The following is an 18307-nucleotide window of genomic DNA, read 5'->3' on the forward strand; positions in this document are numbered from 1 at the left end:
GCCATTCTCTTCTATGGGGAAAAGGAAAGCAATAGTTTGTATGCCACCTCTAGAGGACAGGTAGGTACAGGAACTGGAAGCACAGTGTGACCAGCATAACAAAGCCAAAGTCTCATATATGATGGGGAAACCTTTAATGCAGAAGCATTCAAATAAACTGCCTTCATGCACACATTCCATAACTATTCTTCTGCAATTTAAGCAGAAGTAGCACATCCCCATATCTCAAGGGCATTCCCTCTTGCAGCAATAAAGAGTTCCCTGCTGGTCACTTGCTCACTGAAAAGAAGATGGACTTGTAATCAGATGGACTAAAAATATGTATCCTGAATACGCCATTTATTTAGAGTTTCACCCATAGCTGCACACTGCCATTCAGGATGTGCATATTTGCAAAGGATAACGGCCTTAGTCATTCCTAATCCCCCTTCTCCCTGTGCCCTGCTGTAGCTACACCATCAACTGATATGCATTAATGAGTACATTGATCGAGAATTAGAAAAAAGATCTGTGGAAGCTTTTATTTTACAAAAGTTGAATGAGACTTTTGACCTCCAAAGCATGGTTCAGTTCCTTCTGCCTCTTTGGACCCAGACTGATTTTAAGAAATATGTGCAAATGAATTGGCACAGCCATCTCTGACAAGAAGCCAAAAACTGTTGCGAAAACAATTAACACCAAGGAAGTCAATTAAAATGGATACGTGCCTGTGTCTTTTTAAGTTGTGCTTTGGTTGAATTATTGACAATAGGTAAGTGTAATACATTATTTGCGGGTTAATTGGTCTTTACCTCCGGAGAGGAATTTTGCATTGTTTATTACCTGGGTATTTTATATGTATATATTGCTTGGCACATACCTGCTATACACGCATTCAAACACCTTTGATTGACAGAACTACAATTGAAAAGATTACAGTCATATTTTCTTAACGCACCGCATGTTGCTCACTTAATGACTATGGTATAATCCTCCAACGAACTCCTTTTTTTTTTGTATCATGATCTCAACAGACATTAATCATGAAGCAGAAGGATTCTGCATTACAATTAACCAACTTTTTTTCAGAATCCCTAGACTATATAACACTAATGTCAGAATTATTAAGAAGTTCTAATTGAAGCACAGGGAAGTCAGAACCCTACACATAAAACTATGTGCCACTCTGCATGTTTTTGTTTAGAATCAGCAGCAGAGGGTGAGAATCATCCAGGCCAAGTAATTTTCAAAGCCACTGAAAGATATAAGCACTTAAGTGTTTTTCAATAAAATGGTGGCATTTTCTAGTGTAGAAATATACATGTGTATTTACTTGGAATATAAGGTACCAACCTCTGTGACTGGCAGAGCATTGCCTAAATCAGATACATTATCGCTTCAACCTTGTTTCCCATCACAGAGCTGCCACTTGTTCAGAAATGTAAAGGAACCTGCATCCTACTGTAAGATTTGTTCTACTGCAATGTGCTCTACATGGGCTACCTTTGAAGGTGGCTCAGAAACTACAACTAATCAGAATGTGGCAGCTAGACTGGTGACTGGGAGCGGCCGACAGAACCATATAACACCAGTCCTCAAAGACCTACGTTGGCTCTCACTGTTTCCAAGCACAATTCAAAGTGTTGGTGCTGACCTTTAAAGCCCTGAACGGCCTCAGACCAGTATACCTGAAGGAGCGTCTCAAACTCCCATCGTTCAGCCTGAACACTGAGGTCCAGCTCTGAGGGCCTTCTGGCCATTCCCTCACTGTGAGAAGTGAGGTTACAGGGAACCAGGCAGAGGGCCTTCTCGGTAGTGGCGCCCGCCCTGTGGAACCCCCTCCCATCAGATGTGAAGGAAATAAACAATGCTCTGACTTTTAGAAGACCTCTGAAGGCAGCCCTGTTTAGGGAAGTTTTTAATGTTTGATGTTTTATCGTGTTTTTAATATTCTGTTGGGAGCCGCCCAGATTGGCTGGGGAAACTCAGCCAGATGGGCGGGGTATAAACAATAAAAGAATGTTGTTGTTGTTTTGTTCAATTGTTCTTCTGAACAGTTACAAAATACGACACTGTGCATATTTCCCTTTAACATTTTCTACCCAAAATGATAAAATCACAGTAACTGCTTCTTCCTGTTGAGAAGCCTCCGTGCATGCAATTACAGATTATTCCTAGCAAACCCAGATTAAATAGGATTATGTGGACAGATGATGCACTTCTCAAGAATGTAACTTTACGCTGTTTCTCTTAGGATAACTGTGTCACTCATTAGGCAAGGAAAAACTACGGTATTTGGTCTTAATTTTACTATGACACTTGTTGGAGCATGGCATAAATTTGCACAAGTACAAATAACTTGGTCCTAAATGGGTTTTCCTGGGCGGAACAAATAGACAGAGTACTCTGCCTACCAGAACTCATCGGTTTATGTAGAGGTCAATTTAGAGAGTGTGTTTTTAAAAAGTCACCATGTATTAACTGTAGACAGCAGTTTATTTGCTGAGATAAAAGTTTGTTTTATCTGTTTTATGCGTCTGTTTGCTAGGGTAGTAAATGTGATTACTCAATTTCTGCCATGTTGATTGAAATGTACGTCTTAACCAAGTATTAAGATAGACTGCTTAAGTGGAGGTAGTCACCACGCAGTTTCTGCCTTCTTTCTCAAAAGTGTATATGAGCTGTACCATACTCAAACAGTACATCTACCTGTAGAAGCAACTGCCTTCAAACAAGTATACAATATACCTAAACCTAAGCAATTGCTATTTTGAAATTTCATAGAATAGCATGGAGAGAGATGCCACTTACCAGCTATTGATATCATAGGGCAGGTACTAGTCAGTAATCATACAACATAATTCCAAATACAGTGGTACCTCGGGTTAAGTACTTAATTTGTTCTGGAGGTCCATTCTTAACCTGAAACTGTTCTTAACCTAAAGCACCACTTTAGCTAGTGGGGGCCTCCTGCTGCCGTCGCGCCGCCAAAGCACGATTTTTGTTCTCATTCTGAAGCAAAGTTCTTAACCTGAAGCACTATTTCTGGGTTAGCAGAGTCTGTAACCTGAAGCGTATGTAACCCGAGGTACCCCTGTAGTATGTTGAATTATAATAGGCAAGTTTTCTAGTGGGATAAATTATCTATAGCCATTAGCCAAGGAAAATGTAATTTGAGCATTCTGAAAGTGTTGTTTTCCCTCACAGCAAATTGTGCTAGCTGCAGAAAAGATATCTGGATCCCTCTAAACAAATTGGTACCAATTGCATATTGATTGCATTATAAAGACAAATAATAATGTAGAAGGGTCCTTGGGGAGGTGTTAAAAATAGCTTCAGGGTATTACCCATGTATTGCAAAATGCATTTTAAGTAGTTAATCATTCCAGTTATGGGCTAAATGGCAGAAATATCCCCCAACCCATCCAAAACAGTTTGAATGCCAGATGGTTCATTCAGAGAAATGAAAATATACTGCGTTCGAGCGTACAGAAAATGTACACCTCAGCCCTAAACAAATTGGTGACTCTGACTAGAAAAGGTTGATCTTGGGTAGGTCCTCTCGAAAACTCCACTGTTGAGATTTCATGGGGTTTGGGCGTGGCTCACTCTGTCGGAAGAAGCCACTGACATGCGGCATGCTAAGTCCCATAGGCATTTCTGCCCACCAGACTGTGGGAGATGACTGGCAGTTAATACCTCTCTCCCTACCCAGGCCAGTTAAGTTTCCCCTTTGGTCCACGAATGCATTACGGGGGAGCATAGGAGCCAACTCTTAGGGATCAACGTCCCTTCAGTCCCCCCAATAAAATATTTGAGGGGTCCAAGACACACACACACACACACCCCTATTTGATGGTCATTGCATTTGAAATGGTGTGGGTGTTATTGACTATGCAAGGTGGGAATTACCTGCTTCACACACACACCAATTTTTTTTATTCAAGTTGGCACCCTTGGGGAGGAGGAGAGCGAGAGAAGCCGTACCTTGCACCGACTTGCCAATGCTATATAAGTGGGCGATGTTGCTGTGGTCCCTCTGCACAGCCTTCAGGAAAGCTTCCAGCTCCTTCGTGTGGTGGTAGTTGAAGTCCAGCGCGGCCACCAAAGGCAGCAGGAGCACGAGGCTGAAGGCGCCCATCTCCTGGAAAGAAGCAAGAGGAGCGAGAAAGTCAGGTCAGCGCGAAGAGAGGGTAGATAAAAGAGCCCAGGGCGGCACTGGAGCTCCTTGCCTTCTCCTCCTCAGCGCTGGAGGCAAAAGTGGCACTCGGTGTCAGAGAGGCGCAAGTTCCCCGCGGCGCTTCCTTTACCTCAGGAAGCAGCAGCAAAGGCGCTTTCCTCCTTGGAAGTCCGACGGGACTCGTCGCGCGCTTTGCTGCTGCTGCCGCCGCCCACGCTCCCAGCTGCTGCTCGCGCCGCTGCTGAGCGCAATCTGAGCCCGGGCGCTGCTCCAGGCGCTCCTGAAGAGGCGCTGGGCCAACCCCTCCGCGCGAGCCCCGCCCCGGCTCGTTGAGTGACGCCGGAGGCAGCCAGTAAGCGTGAGAGGGGACCCGCCCCTCACTCTCAAGGTGTATTTATCAAGCTCCGACCAGCCTGTGCGCCCGGCGGGCGGCCAAGTAAGGAACCTCGGAGGGGAAAGGATCGCGGCAGGCAAGTTGCTACGTGTTCAGGCGCCGGAAAGGCCTCCGGGGAGACCACCCCGGCACACTCCCAAGCGACAGAGTTGAATCACGCCCCGCCCGCCGGGGGTTGGCGCGCTTCTTCTCTAATGTGGATCATGGAATTGGAAGGGGGAACCCTCCGGGTCATCTAGTCCAACCCCCTGCAATGCAGGGATATCATGCAGTTGTTCCATGCAGGGATCGAACCTGCGACCGTGGACCCTGTTTAGGGAAGCTTTTAATGGTTAACAGACCACTGTATTTTAATACTTCGTTGGAAGCCGCCCAGAGTGGCTGAGGAAACCCAGCCAGATGGGCGGGGTATAAATAATAAATTATTATTATTATGATCTAACCTGCTGAGCTGCCCAGCTCCACCCCAAGTCACAAACACATTCCACCACCGATTGCGCTGCAGTTTCTTGACAAAAACCAAATTCGTGTTGTCGTCTGTCCCCCCCCCCCCAATGATACCATGTTATTAGTATTCACATGAAAGATGACGGAGCCTAAGAAAGGCCCTCCGGATCAAAATATCCATCATCCCCATTTCCCAAAGAAGCTGGTCAGATGCCTACAAGCCGAACACGCATGGGATGGTGTGCTCTCGCAATCACCTTCCTCAGCAACAGGCATTCCAAGGCTATGATGAGCTGTGCTGTCTAGTTTGCCATAAACAGCAATGAATGAATTTGTTTTATCAAGTTTGGGAAGCTGTCCAGGTTGGAGGCCATCACCGCATCTTGAGGCAGTGAGTTCCTTGGTTTAACTATTTGCTGCAAGGGCTTCCTTTTGCCTGTCTTGAATCTCTAACCGTTCATTGGCTGACTGCAGGTTCTTGTATTGAGAGAGAGAGAAACTTCCATGTTTCCACTTTTCCTGCACCATCAACCTCTTATCATTGCCCTCCTTACTCAATTGTTTTCTAGGCTTAAAACAGCCCCAAACAGCATATCCTTCACAGCCCCTTTTGCTCCAGCCCTTTATCATTTTGTTTCCCCCATTCTGCACTTTCTTCTGCTCTCCAGTATCCTTTTTGAGGCACAACAAAGACCAGAACTCTGCAAATTATTAAATGAGGTCACACCATTTGTATAAGGGCATTCTGATATCAGTAGTTTAATTTTAAATGGTCCCCAACACGTGGAAAAAAAAATATGCAAATTCCAACAGCCATATAATGGGTTGACATTTTCATTAAGCTATCCACCATGCAATAAACTACCTCAATAAAGGTTTCTCTCTTGGAGATGAATCCTAGGAACTGTAGAGCTGAGGGTCGTTTAGCCTCAACCAAATTATACAAGACAAATGGCCACCCAACCTCTGCTTAAGAACCTTCAAGGAAGAAGAGTTCATCACCTCTCAGGGTATGTTCCCCTGGTGAACAACTTTTGCTGTCAGAAAGTTCTTCCTGAAGCTTAGTCAGAATGTCTTTTCTTGTAACTTGAATTTATTGGTTCAGGTCCTAGCTTCTGGAGCAGGAGAAAGCAAGCTTGCTCCATCCTCTGGCCATTTGTGGGCCAGCATTTGCTATAGGCATCCTAGCAGAAAATAAGGCTCACTGATTGTTTGCTGAGTCAATGAACCATTACTCTTACTTGAGAAAGAGGATTGGGATGAATAATTTATCTGCATGTCACACACATATCAAGGCACTTTTAAAGGTGCACACTAAATGTTCAGGTGTTCATATTCCCCAGTATGAAGTATCTAGTCCACAATGCATTGTGTACGAAACATGAAGGTTAACCCTTACTTAATATTTTTATACAAGAGTTATCAGATGGAGAGTGCCTTTCATTTTTTTCTAAGGTTGTAGATTAGAACACATGTGAGAATTAGAATGCATTTAGAACACTGAGATAAGATTGCATGCTACTCTTGTTAATACCTGCCATGAAAACTCTAAGCCCTAAAGCTTGGAAATACGAGGCTAATATCCAACAAAGCAGAGGTTGCCAAGGTATGGATTTAGCAAAATAAGTACTTTTATTATCCAAATAAATCTCTGTGTTTGAAGTTGAATGTCTGTCCCCATGTGATGAATCAGAAAAAGAGAGTAGCTGCGAGTGAGGGAAGTTGCAGAACATACAGAGCTAACCTAAAGTCCTGCTCTGTGTCAAGGAGCTGTCAAGCAAGCCCAGGTCAACCACAAGGCAGGGAAGCACGGAAGACACAGAACGCAATTAGCTTTTTATTAACAGAAAATAACAACACAGTAGAGTCCTCTGGTTCATCTTAACCCAGCTGAGACATTGCTGAAACTGACCACTAGCCCCGCCCTTGCCCCCTCTAGACTCTCACTCTGGACCTCTCCAAAGCAGATGAAGGCTGTGCCAAGGGAGTGGGCTCCTCTTCTGGTCCTGTCTAGCCCATTGCTCAGCAACGTGCAGGATTCTCCTTGAGTAGAGTATCAGATGGGGAGGAGAGCCAGCAAGACTGAGACTGTTCTGCTGCTGTGTAGCAAGGGTAACCTCTGATTCCTCTCTGAGTCTGCGCTCACACTGTGACTCTCAGCCTCTAACCCTGCCCTGGAAGGGCCTCCTTCTCCAGACCCCCTGTGATGGCTCAAACCTCCTGCTTCTAGCACCTCTCAGCTCAACCCTTCTGCAGACTGCTCTCCAGTGTCCCACCAGCCGGAATCTAAGTCGTTTTCTTCTGTATCCTCCCCGGGGGACTCTTGGCCAGGCAGTTCCCACCACTCTTCCGCATCCAGCCAATCCCTGGCTGCTATTACACATCTATATCAGCCTTCTGCTGCATAACATAGACACAATCCTATGCGCACCCAACAGCAAAGTAGAAAACAAAACCATACCAGAAGGAATGAGAGGTGCTGTAGCAGCAACATGGGTCATGCTTGCAACGTCCATGGTAACTCCTGCACCACTTACCCCTCATATCACTGTGTACCGATGATGCTCTCATATTATATCACCCAGGCAGAGAACACACTGGTGAACTCATGGCAACCAGAGAATTCCCCCATGTTGTCATAGAACCTAGAACACACACCGAACTCTGCACAATCAGGTAGCTGGGGAGGAAACCACATTAAATAAGGAAAGACCCACGAGTTCCTAGTTTCCACTTAAATATGTAGGCAGTGCCCCACTAAGAACCATATACAGCCAGATGCCTGGAGAAGGAATGAGGAAACCCCTTCGCTCAGTTGGTAGAGGGCATGAATGGAGAACCCACAGGTGGAGGCCAGAGGCCAGCTGTGGGAGTAGTGCTCCCACGTTGTCAGCTGTTGGAAAACTCCACATGGTATGTGCTCTGCTTCCCTTCCTTCCCAGCACATCCCATTCGTGCCTCAGCTTTCCCAGTGGGTGCCACTGATAGCTGGTGCTGCTTCTGGAAAGGAGGAGCATTCCGGGTCCTGGGAATGATGATCCACCAGTCTCTAGGACACACCTAGAGACTGACACCCCATCACCCATCTCCCTTAACTCCGCATCACCTCTTCAACATGTAGGCATTTAGCAGAGGCGGCCTGCATACTCTATTTTCCTTTGCGCTGGCATTTTCGGGTGATTGTTTATAGTGCGGTACAAGTGTTTTGGTTTTTTTTAATAGATTCTTTGCTTACAGCGCCATTTTAATCTCATTGGGCTTCCTTTATCCTCTGCTCCAAAGCATATGATCCCCTGAGACTGTGAAGACAGAGATGGAGAAATTGTGGCCCTCCAGATGTTGTTGGACTACAAACCCATCTGTAATACCAGTCTATGTATTATGTGTTCCAGTTCACCAGAGCCTGGAGCAGCTCTAGTTAAGGTTTGATAAGCCTGGGAGTCCTAGAGACCAGTGCCCTGAGGCCACTGAAGAGAGAGGTTTCTGGTGGGCTTTCCTTATGCCTTATCTGTGCTAAGGGTTTGTTCTGAATAAAGTAGACTGGTCACCATCCTTCATGTAAAGAACACCTCTTACATCATCACCCATTACATTTCTTGCTGGGCTGATGGGAGTTCCTTTTGACTTTACATAGTCTTCTGCTTTTCTTTCAGAAGTCACTCAGCTCCATTTCATCAGCTTGCCTAAGGAATAGGTTGACCAGGTGGAATTCACAGTCCATTGACTCTGCTTCCCAATGTGCTACTATTGCATGAGGATGGCCAGCTGGAAAACAGCAACAGAAGGTAGGGTGTGTAGACCCAATTTTTCATTTACTCAATAAATGTCCTTGATATTCTATGGAAAGCGGCGCCGTTCAGTTTTTTCCATTCATTCCTCTTAAACTGAACTCATAGGAGGGATCAGGCTATCATAAATTCCATTGCAGCGTATACGTAGGAGAAACGCACACAGATTAGTGCAAGACAATGAGTGCAAACAGATACAGCATTGCATATTATTGCCCCGATACCACTCAAAATACCAGAAAGGATTATACTGAGAGCCCTCTGATTGAAGTAGAACCTCTTCGTTTCAATCCAGCTTCAAAAAATCAACTTGTATGTTGCACAACCCTTTGCTGCAGCTAGGCTAGCAATTAAAAATGACTTCCTACTAAAAATATCTGGTATTGAAATATTTTTCTAGTGTTTGGAATGATGGATCACTATCATGCAATGCAGGGATGAGTTAAGGCAAGCATACATGCTTGGAGCTGGGTGCATGACACACAAAGAGAGCCTAACCAATCACACTCTAGCTGAATTACAAGGAATGCATACAGCAGTCGGACAAATGTGCAGTGTTCCTACATTTTATTCTAGAAAAACAATGCAGTGCTGCTAAGTCTCAACTAGCAGCTTGAAGCTGGTCATCTGATTAACTAATGTTGTGGTCAGGATGGGGAAAACAAGGTAATCTACTACACCACATGGACACGACTTCAGATGATGATTCCAGCACACTTACCTGATAAACAGAAGATGATTGTCAGGTGTCCCTAGAGCAGTGTAAGTTTAGGTGCATGGGCCTGAGTTTAAAAAGTAAGATATCGTTTTATGTGTGGGCAAACACAAATGTGTGGGGTGGGCCTATGGAAGATGAGGACATCATCTGGAGGATAGAGATTGGGAAAGAGATATATTGGGGCTTCTGATCTTGTCAGACTCTGGTGCTTTCAGCAATTCTGATGAAAAACTAGCAGTCCTTTTTGTACCTGTTGCATATATAAATAACAATTGGACACCTGATATCTCATCCGCTGGGCGGTGCTACTGGATATGATACCTTCAGGTCTCATAATCTACCCCAGAGGTGGAGAACCTCAGGCCAGTGGACAAAATTTGGCATGCCAGGTCTCTTCATTTGACCTGCAAGGACATTTTGGCCAAACCATGTCCACCCACCCAACACCTGACATGATTATGTAATATCAGGTGTGTGGCAGGTAAGGACGGGGCTTCAAAGGAACAACCAGGAGCTTAGAGTGAGCTCCTGGTGGATCCTTTGCTGGAGCAAAGCACACTCCCACCAAGTGTCCCTTGCTCAAGGAGGGGGAAGCACTTTCCATCGATTTAGCTGTTAAAGTGGAAAAAAATATATCCAGTGGAAACTGTCTCTCCTACCACCATGGGCCTTTCAAACACCCCACACGGTACTTTGAAGTCCTCCCATTTTGCCCACAGACATGTCTTTGGGAGGACACCAGGAGTAAATTATTCCTGTTGAGCGTTGCTCAAGCAATGAGGTCTTTACAGGCTCTGGTGTGTTCTGGCTTCCTGGCTTGGCCTTTGTACAGCCTCATTTGTCTTGTGATCCTGACTTCCTCTTCGGACCCAACTACTGGCTAGTCTTGTGGAAGTGTGCAGTGCAAGTTTCACTGCTAAGTTTCTGTCATTGGGTTTAAAACGGTTTTATTTCAGGCCCTCATGACATGAATGATGTTCTAAAGTTTTATTCTTCAATGTTTTAATTTACGTTCAAAATTGTGTATATTCTGTGTTTTAAGCCACCAGACGTGGTGAAAAGCTCAGTATACTTCTGAAAATCTATATTTAAAAAAAAACACCTCATCAGTAGCAGCCCTGTGATCTGGCTAATAGCTCAGCAGAAAAGAACAAAGCAAGAGGATACAAGCATTGTGAAAAAGGAAGTTTAGGTACAATCCTATCCCAACAATGAGCCTACATGAAGGATAGAATCGTTCTTTTTTACATTATATCCATGAGAATGTTCCACTAGTTACACTCGCCAATTAAAACAAAACTAATATGTCAGTATAACTGATGGGACATGGTGCTCCAATTATAAACAGATTGTGTGGCATCTTTGGTGCAAACTTTAGTTACCTACAAAATAACTTCTCACTTCTAGTTTCTGTGCGTTGTATCTATACCGGACTTCTTCAAATGGATGGGGAGGAATTCAACATAGCACTATGCAGCTCACTCAGTCAGCCCAAGCATTTCTGCTTGCCTGACAGAATAATCTGACCCCTGCCAGTTAATTTAGGTGGGTACAAGGAATGGGAAAGCCACATTGCACTAGCAGGAAGCCCTTGCATGGGCTTCTGCTGGTGGGGCACATTACCTGAATCCTGCCCATAGTAAATGCACAGGCTGCAATACTAACCCTATTCCATTGCTCCGCTGAACCAAATAGGAATTACTTCCAAGTAGGCATGGTTAGGAATAGGGACATGGGTGGCGCTGTGGGTTAAACCACAGAGCCTAGGACTTGCCGATCAGAAGGTCGGCGGTTCGAATCCCCGTGACGGGGTGAGTTCCCGTTGCTCGGTCCCTGCTCCTGCCAACCTAGCAGTTCGAAAGCACATCAAAGTGCAAGTAGATGAATAGGTACCGCTCCAGCGGGAAGGTAAACGGTGTTTCTGTGCACTGCTCTGGTTCGCCAGAAGCGGCTTAGTCATGCTGGCCACATGACCCGAAGCTGTACTCCGGCTCCTTCAGCCAATAAAGCAAGATGAGCGCCGCAACCCCAGAGTCGGTCACGACTGGATCTAATGGTCAGGGTCCTTTACTTAGGCATGGTTAGGACAGTGCTGTAGTGTATTTGCAAATGTCTATCTATCCTATTTATTTCGTTAACTGCCGTGCCACCTGCTTGTTGAATGGTCTCTTTAAATTTGAAGGTTCATTATTGTTCCACAAGATGTGTATGTCTTTAAGGGCCAGAGCAAATAATGTGACCCAGTTTTACAGCTGTGAAGGAGTATAGCAGGTTCTGTTAAGTTGTGTTAATTAAGCTGTGTCAGCAATCGGGTATAGTATATAAAGAGCAGCACCTAGCTGTCTCAGTACCCGGGGGGATGGGTTGGTGGTTGGGTCATGCTTGTTGATACATTTAGTGTAAAAGCAGTTTTTGTTTTTAAAACCTTGTTAAAGTTATTTTTGAGTTCCTTGTAATGCGTGGTCTCCCCAGCAAGCTTTCTGTAGCGCAACTAAACTGCAAATAGCCAACACTGTTATGATTAATGCTGATGTTTGATTGCCCCTTAAGGCCCAGCTCCTTCACAGGCTATTGAAATAATAGTCTACACCAAATAAATGCCTGCACCATATAAAGATACTGCAGTATTATAAAAATAAATGATCATAAAATATAGATGGGTGCTAAATGCCTACAATACCACAAGTTTTTCACAGTGATATAGTGGGGGGGAAACACTATCCTAAAGTCACAGGTCTTTCTTAAGATACAATGCCTTGTTTCTTTTTTTATAAGAACCATTTCTAGCTTAGCTTTTTCCATTTCTGCAGCTTGGAGGAAACGGGGCAGAGATGGAATGCTGATTTGGCTAAGGTTCTCTTGGGCTTCAGAGATTCATATTATATAGGGATGGAGTGGGAGAGGAATAAAGGGAAAGGGACCCTGGGAAAGTCCACATAAACAATTAAACTTGCAAATAGGAGACAAATCCCCCAGGGAAAATGATAGAACGGAAATCATGAAAAGTAAGCCAAAAAACATCTACTTCTCGGAACCAATGTGTACAGGTAGAATGACACAGATGGTGTCTATTGACAATGTTTCTTTCTCATGATAGATGTTTGTGTTGTCCTAACAAACCATTAAGACAAAATAATTTACTAACTTAGCACATCTTTTTTAGGAGCCTAGGTTGTGTGCCCTCTACTGAAACATATAGTTATTTTGCTTAAGAAATGTAACATTTTATAAATAAAATTTATTATTATTTATTATTATTATTATTTATTATTATTATTATTATTATTATAACATTTTGAAATTATTCAATTTCTATCCTGTATTTATTTATTTATTTATTTATTTATTTTTAAATTTGCATGCCGCTCTTTGTCTGAAGGTCTTAGGGCAGTTCACAGCATAAAAATAAAAATGAAAACATAAGAGACGTAATAAAAACCAAAACAAAGCAAAACTATAAAGCCCCCTCCCACAAACACATTTAAAAGGAATATAAAATGTTAATCATCCAAAGGCCTAGTTAATGAACATTTTTGCCAGGTGAGCTTCCCTGGGGAGCACAGGTGCTGGGTTCTGCCCAACTTTGTGATGTGTCATGTCACATGCGCGACATGTGAGTGATGTCATGTTGCCGGCCACAAGGCCTGCCATGGCCACAGGGAAACAGGACAGCGTCTGTTGCAGCTGGAGGGAGGCCCAGCAGGACCCACTGCAGGCCACAGAATATTGAGGGGGCCGCCTCCCCCTTGAAAATTTTGCTATTCCACCAACGCAGAGCCACTGCAAAAAAGGCCCAAGGTCCAAGTATTTTTGGTTAGGACACCCTTGAGCTGAATTAACATGATAACTGAACTACTGTACCATTCCCATGACAGCAAGGAATGATGTTTGTGTCAGTTTAGGCACAGCTTTGCATCTTTCACCTTGCATATACAGTGGTACCTCGGGTTACATATGCTTCAGGTTACATACACTTCAGGTTACAGACTCCGCTAACCCAGAAATAGTACCTTGGGTTAAGAACTTTGCTTCAGGATGAGAACAGAAATCGTGCAGCGGTGGCAAGGCAGCAGCGGGAGGCCCCATTAGCTAAAGTGGTGCTTCAGATTAAGAACAGTTTCAGATTTAGAGTGGACCTCTGGAACGAATAATGTACTTAACCCGAGGTACCACTGTATAGGCATTTAAGGAGGGCTGGTTTACATACTTCAGGGCTTCAGAAGAAACAGTGGGGCAGCAGTTGGAAACAGGCAGGTGGATGCAGGTGAAGCACATCAATCTAGCCCTCTTCACCAGCCTTGATCTGCTTCTGTAGGGTCAGAGGAAGTGTTTTCTTAGACCCCCACTGACAGGAGAGCTGGGCCACAGAGCAGTCGTGGTCTCTCTTTTCCCAAGCCTCGAGGTTGTGGAGTTTTGTGTCAGGGCCAGGATGTTTGGACAGTGTCCCATCAACCTGATAAGGGCCCCAACAACATGTGGGCTGAGCATGCATGGGGCGCAGAGGCTGTTCCACTAGCGTAGTTGCGGCACATCTCCAGTCCTGGAGCAATGCAAGTATAGAATTGCTCTGCTAGACTGTACAGTGGTACCTCAGGTTAAGTACTTAATTCGTTCCAGAGGTCCATTCTTAACCTGAAACTATTCTTAACCTGAAGCACCACTTTAGCTAATGGGGCCTCCAGCTGCCGCCGTGCCGCTGAAGCACAATTTCTGTTCTCATCCTGAAGCAAAGTTCTTAACCTGAAGCACTATTTCTGGGTTAGAGGAGTCTGTAACCTGAAGCGTATGTAACCTGAAGCATATGTAACCCGAGGTACCACTGTACTATCATAAACTATATTATAATGCTCCATGATTATGCCAACACAGGGTGTCGATATTTCTCATATCTTTTGGGGAAGACCATTCATGGTGGTTTGGAAAGTAGGGTCTGAAATTATACCGTCACCATCAGACAATGCCCCACTGATTGACTTATAAAAGGCACTCTGTTGTGTTGGGGTGACATACTGCCCACCCTTACATTTCATTAACTGTTTAACCGGACCCTTTTGAACTATTCCTTCCCTCTTCTGGAGGGGAAACTTCCCTTCTGTTTCACAGTTCATGGCTTCTTCATTTTTCTCCTAGCAACCTTGTCAATACACTTTCCAAACACTGCAGGACTGCAGCCAAAACAGTTTAGAGCCATCATATTTGTGAAAAATGTCTGTTCTTATGCAACAGCCTCTCAATTGTTAGCTTAAGAAAGGCTGGCACCCTGATGATTTATCCCTACTGGTATACCCAGACTAGCATTTCTTTTCTAGAATTAGTTAGCCAGTTGGTTCTGGTTCATGCAGAAGTTCTTCCCTACTGTAGTCTGTGTAAGAATTAAGCTGAGAAATAACTGTGAATCTGGCATAAAGTTATACATTCTAATCATCTTGTTTTGCTTGCTGGAGAGCAGATTTATAGAATTGTATTAAACATTTGGCCCAGTAAAAAAACAACAGAAAGTGAATTGTGAGAGTAGCTGTCAAGCAAAAAGGTTCTCCCAGGTCCCAGTCCTTTTACTTGATATTCCTTCACTAGAGATTCCAGGGATGTGATATAAGGCCTTCTCATTGCGCTCTCTCACATTTCCATCTGTCCATGGCAACACTAATTCACAGCTAGTAATTCCTCATATCTGCCAGGCAGAAATAGATTGTAGATTGTACAAACTATGGCCAAGCTAGGTGTTCTCCATCTTACATTTGTGCAGCTGGCTATTCTTGCCTAAGTGTATTCATGTCTAATATTGATCTGTCTCATTTTTGTAATGTATCTGTAACTTTATTAAAAACTATTTTTGTTTAAAATAAATCAGTATGTGGGACAGTCCAAATTTCCTCTACCCCCCATTAGTGTATGTGTATTCAACTGAATATTTAATATTTCAGAGTATTTCATTTTGGCCTGAGTATGTACAAAATAACAAATCCCAAAAGCTGGAAACAAGAAGAAGAGCAACTGCCATGTAGCAATGCACAAAACCAGCCAGTTGTTTTCATGAACACTTCATCTTGGCATTCAAACTTAAAAACAATACATTTGGTGAGGCCTAAGTGCCATCTGTTTTGGAACGAATCTTTCTTTGTCCTTTGGAAAACTGAGCAAGTCTTGGAAATACAGTATTGTCTTACGGTTTACCACAAACTCATTATAGCTTATTGTACCACAAGAAGGGAATATGGAGGAGCAAAAGCTCCTGCATATTTGACCAAATAAATTAATGTAACCTGTTAAACTGCTAACCTTAAATGAACTTCTGTATTAACTTTAGGACAGCTTGTCCAAGTTGCTAACACAAGTAACAACTGAAGCATCCTGGCAGTTCAAATTCCATGGAATTATATGGAGACACAACTTGCAAAGGGGCTCAAAATTAACTTTGCAGCCTAATTTAATTATTATGGAGGTCCAGTTTTTGTGTTTTGCCCTTTTTGGACCTGCAGATCTTGATGTTTGCAGGCTCTGCTCCACAGGCAAAGAAAATACGCAGTGATGACTACCAATTTGTATAGCTTTAAAAGCAGATTAGATAAATATATAGAGGATGAAGCTATTAATGGCTACTACTGAAAGTGTAGGAAGCAGTATGCCTATAATATAGGCTTCCTTAACCTCAGCCCTCCAGATGTTTTTTTGCCTACAACTCCCATGATCCCTAGCTAGCAGAACCAGTGGCCAGGGATGATGGGAATTGTAGTCTCAAAACATCTGGAGGGCCAAGGTTGAGGAAGCCTGCTATAATACAAGTTACTGGGGGGAAACAAGGAGGGGGAGAGTGTTGTTGTGCTCAAATCCTGTTTGTGGGTTTCCCAAAGGCATCTAGCTGGCCACTGTGAGAGTAGAATGCTGACTAGATGGACATCTGGTCTAATCTGGCAGAACTAGAGATTTCATACTTTATGATCTGGAGGAAGGACTTGTAATATTAGTTTTGAAGTTGGTTAATGTTACTTTAGCTTTAGTGACATCTACTGTGGCAACAGTGTATGACCATTTTACAGAGTTTTTCCTTTTTTTAAATCATTCCCTTCAATTTCTTTAAACTATTTATGGTCTCTGGAATTTTCTACAATCCATCTGAGACACAGTTATAATTCTTAACAGAACCTGCTACTTACTTATGATAGACAAGGCTGTACTTAACACACAAACAAATTCAGGTTACAGGTAGGTAGCCGTGTTGGTCTGCCATAGTCAAAACAAACAGACAAAAAAAATCATTCCAGTAGCACCTTAGAGACCAACTAAGTTTGTTATTGGTATGAGCTTTCGTGTGCATGCACACTTCTTCATACCAATAACAAACTTAGTTGGTCACTAAGGTGTTACTGGAAGGGGTTTGTTTTTTCCCCTGACACAAATTCAGGTTGTACCAAAAACTATTTGGAAAAAGAAACTACTGATTCTATGGATGAAAAAGTCAACAACTGGTTGAATCTATCTCTAATAACAAGCAGGTCTTGTGTACAACAGCACAGTCCTAACCATATCTACTCAGAAGTAATTAATGTTGAATTGAAAGGAATTTACTCCCAAATAAGTGGGATTAGGATTGCTGCCTTAGGGACAGAGCACAAGTAAAGGTATGCCTTATAGTCCTTATACAGTATTAGCAAAGATGGAGATTAATTTTAGGGGGTGCACTGCATAAGGTAAAGTAGTGGTGGGGAGCTGGTGGGCTGGATCCAGAGTCCTCCACTTTGACAGGTGGGTGTCAAAGTTTACAAGTAAGCCCATAGAGGACTGGGCTACCAGTATGGAATCCTATACACATTTATGTGGGAGTAAGCCCTATCAGAGGGACGTGGGTGGCGCTGTGGGTTAAACCACAGAGCCTAGGCCTTGCCGATCAGAAGGTCGGCGGTTCAGATCCCCACGACGGGGTGAGCTCCCGTTGCTCGGTCCCTGCTCCTGCCAACCTAGCAGTTTGAAAGCACGTCAAAGTGCAAGTAGATAAATAGGTACCGCTCCGGCGGGAAGGTAAAAGCCGTTTCCGTGTGCTGCTCTGTTTCACCAGAAGCGGCTTAGTTCGCTGGCTTGCTCGGCCAATAAAGCAAGATGAGCACCACAACCCCAGAGTCGGCCACGACTGGACTTAATGGTTAGGGGTCCCTTTACCTTTACCTTAAGCCCTATCAGAGAATGGGACCTCTAAGTAAACATGTAATGTCACACTGGGTCGTGCCCAATTAAGTCCTCCTTTTAGCGGTGGGATTTCTACTTGTGCAATGGAACTGCCTCTTTCTGCATGCCTCCTGCAATCTGCTCCAGAGTGATGGGGGCAATTCCCCAAACAGGGTATGCTGGGAGAGGAAATCTTGTTGCACAAGCTGAAGTACTTTTTTTCTCTGAGGAGGATTTTGTTGGATACAGTTCTTTGCTCCAGCCAGGGTCCCAGCATCATTTCTCTGGGTACAATGTAGACTTACAACACAGGGTCCTTCCACTCCTTCTCCAGAAACAGGAAGATGGATCATTGTCCTTTAGCTTCCTTTATATTTATAAGCAGACATTGAAGTAAATACATACACATGCATGTAATGAATTGTAACACAGGGATGGGACAAATGCCCTTTACACAGTCCCTGGGATCTAATGTTAGTTCTTCTATATCCTCCGGAGACAAGAGGCTTAATATATCATTAATATGTATCTGTGGGCCTTTGAATCCTATCAGCAGCACTGGCTTCCCGCTGTCGCTGGGATCTCAAATGTCCCCGATCATCATTATAATGTTTGTCCCTCCCTCTTGCTGCCAGTCCCTG

The 18307-nt window shown here is 43.8% G+C and overlaps 1 protein-coding gene across 3 annotated transcripts in view; it reads right to left on the reverse strand.

Moving 5' to 3' along the window:
• CPM (carboxypeptidase M) overlaps positions 1–7529 on the reverse strand; it is a 34945-nt gene extending 27416 nt beyond the window's left edge. Inside the window, exons 1-2 of one of the 3 annotated variants that reach the window (XM_083399907.1) lie at positions 7462–7529; positions 3967–4123 (exon numbers count right to left, since the gene is read on the reverse strand). In XM_083399907.1, coding sequence (XP_083256033.1) covers positions 3967–4123; positions 7462–7494 — 190 coding nt within the window. In that variant the 5' untranslated portion in view covers positions 7495–7529. Of the gene's footprint in view, positions 1–3966; positions 4124–4211; positions 4436–7461 lie in introns of those variants that run through there. The other 2 variants (XM_083399908.1, XM_083399909.1) reach the window with 2 other exon arrangements.
• Between the last annotated feature and the right edge of the window lie 10778 nt (positions 7530–18307).

Source organism: Podarcis tiliguerta (genome assembly GCF_965153285.1).
Source record: "Podarcis tiliguerta genome assembly, chromosome: 10".
In the NCBI taxonomy this organism is placed as follows: Eukaryota; Metazoa; Chordata; class Lepidosauria; order Squamata; family Lacertidae; genus Podarcis; species Podarcis tiliguerta.